The 517-nt window shown below is 36.4% G+C and overlaps 1 protein-coding gene across 2 annotated transcripts in view; it reads left to right on the forward strand.

Annotated features, from left to right (window-relative positions):
* The window catches only part of LOC119593709 (sodium- and chloride-dependent glycine transporter 2-like), a 32059-nt gene that overhangs the window by 14372 nt on the left and 17170 nt on the right, over positions 1 to 517 (forward strand). For both annotated transcript variants that reach the window (XM_037942678.1, XM_037942679.1), the window contains exon 7: positions 352 to 486. In XM_037942678.1, coding sequence (XP_037798606.1) covers positions 352 to 486 — 135 coding nt within the window. The remainder of the gene's footprint in view (positions 1 to 351; positions 487 to 517) is intronic.

Here is a 517-nt window from a genome sequence, read left to right on the forward strand (position 1 = left end):
AGGAGCAATATTCTGTCCACTTTATTATTTTGAAACTGATACACCGATATAATACTATTCACACCTAGAAGTAAATGGGTGAGATGTGAGAGTAATTCTGCAATGTACAAAAGACCATTTAGATATAGCTAAAGGTAACGCAATATATGTCTATTATATGAAAGCAACATACATGCACGCTTTTGAAATAACCTTTTTAATCTCTATTTTTCCACGAACTTATCACCTTTATATATTCCCTTTCATATTTAGTGTAACAAAAGAGACCTATGAACTAAAAATATCTCTTTTCGAAATTCCCAATTTAATGTGTAATATTCCCACAGATAATTCATAAATTCCTATCGGCAGGTGGTTTGGCTGACAGCGACGTTTCCTTATGTAATGCTGACGATTCTGCTCATACGCGGGGTGACTCTGCCTGGAGCCTGGGATGGCATCTACTTCTACATCTACCCGAATTTCGACAAGCTGAAGCAACCTAAAGTGAGACAATAGTGGTTATTGAATGCATGGA

Source organism: Penaeus monodon, chromosome 32 (assembly GCF_015228065.2).
Source record: "Penaeus monodon isolate SGIC_2016 chromosome 32, NSTDA_Pmon_1, whole genome shotgun sequence".
Classification (NCBI taxonomy): domain Eukaryota; kingdom Metazoa; phylum Arthropoda; class Malacostraca; order Decapoda; family Penaeidae; genus Penaeus; species Penaeus monodon.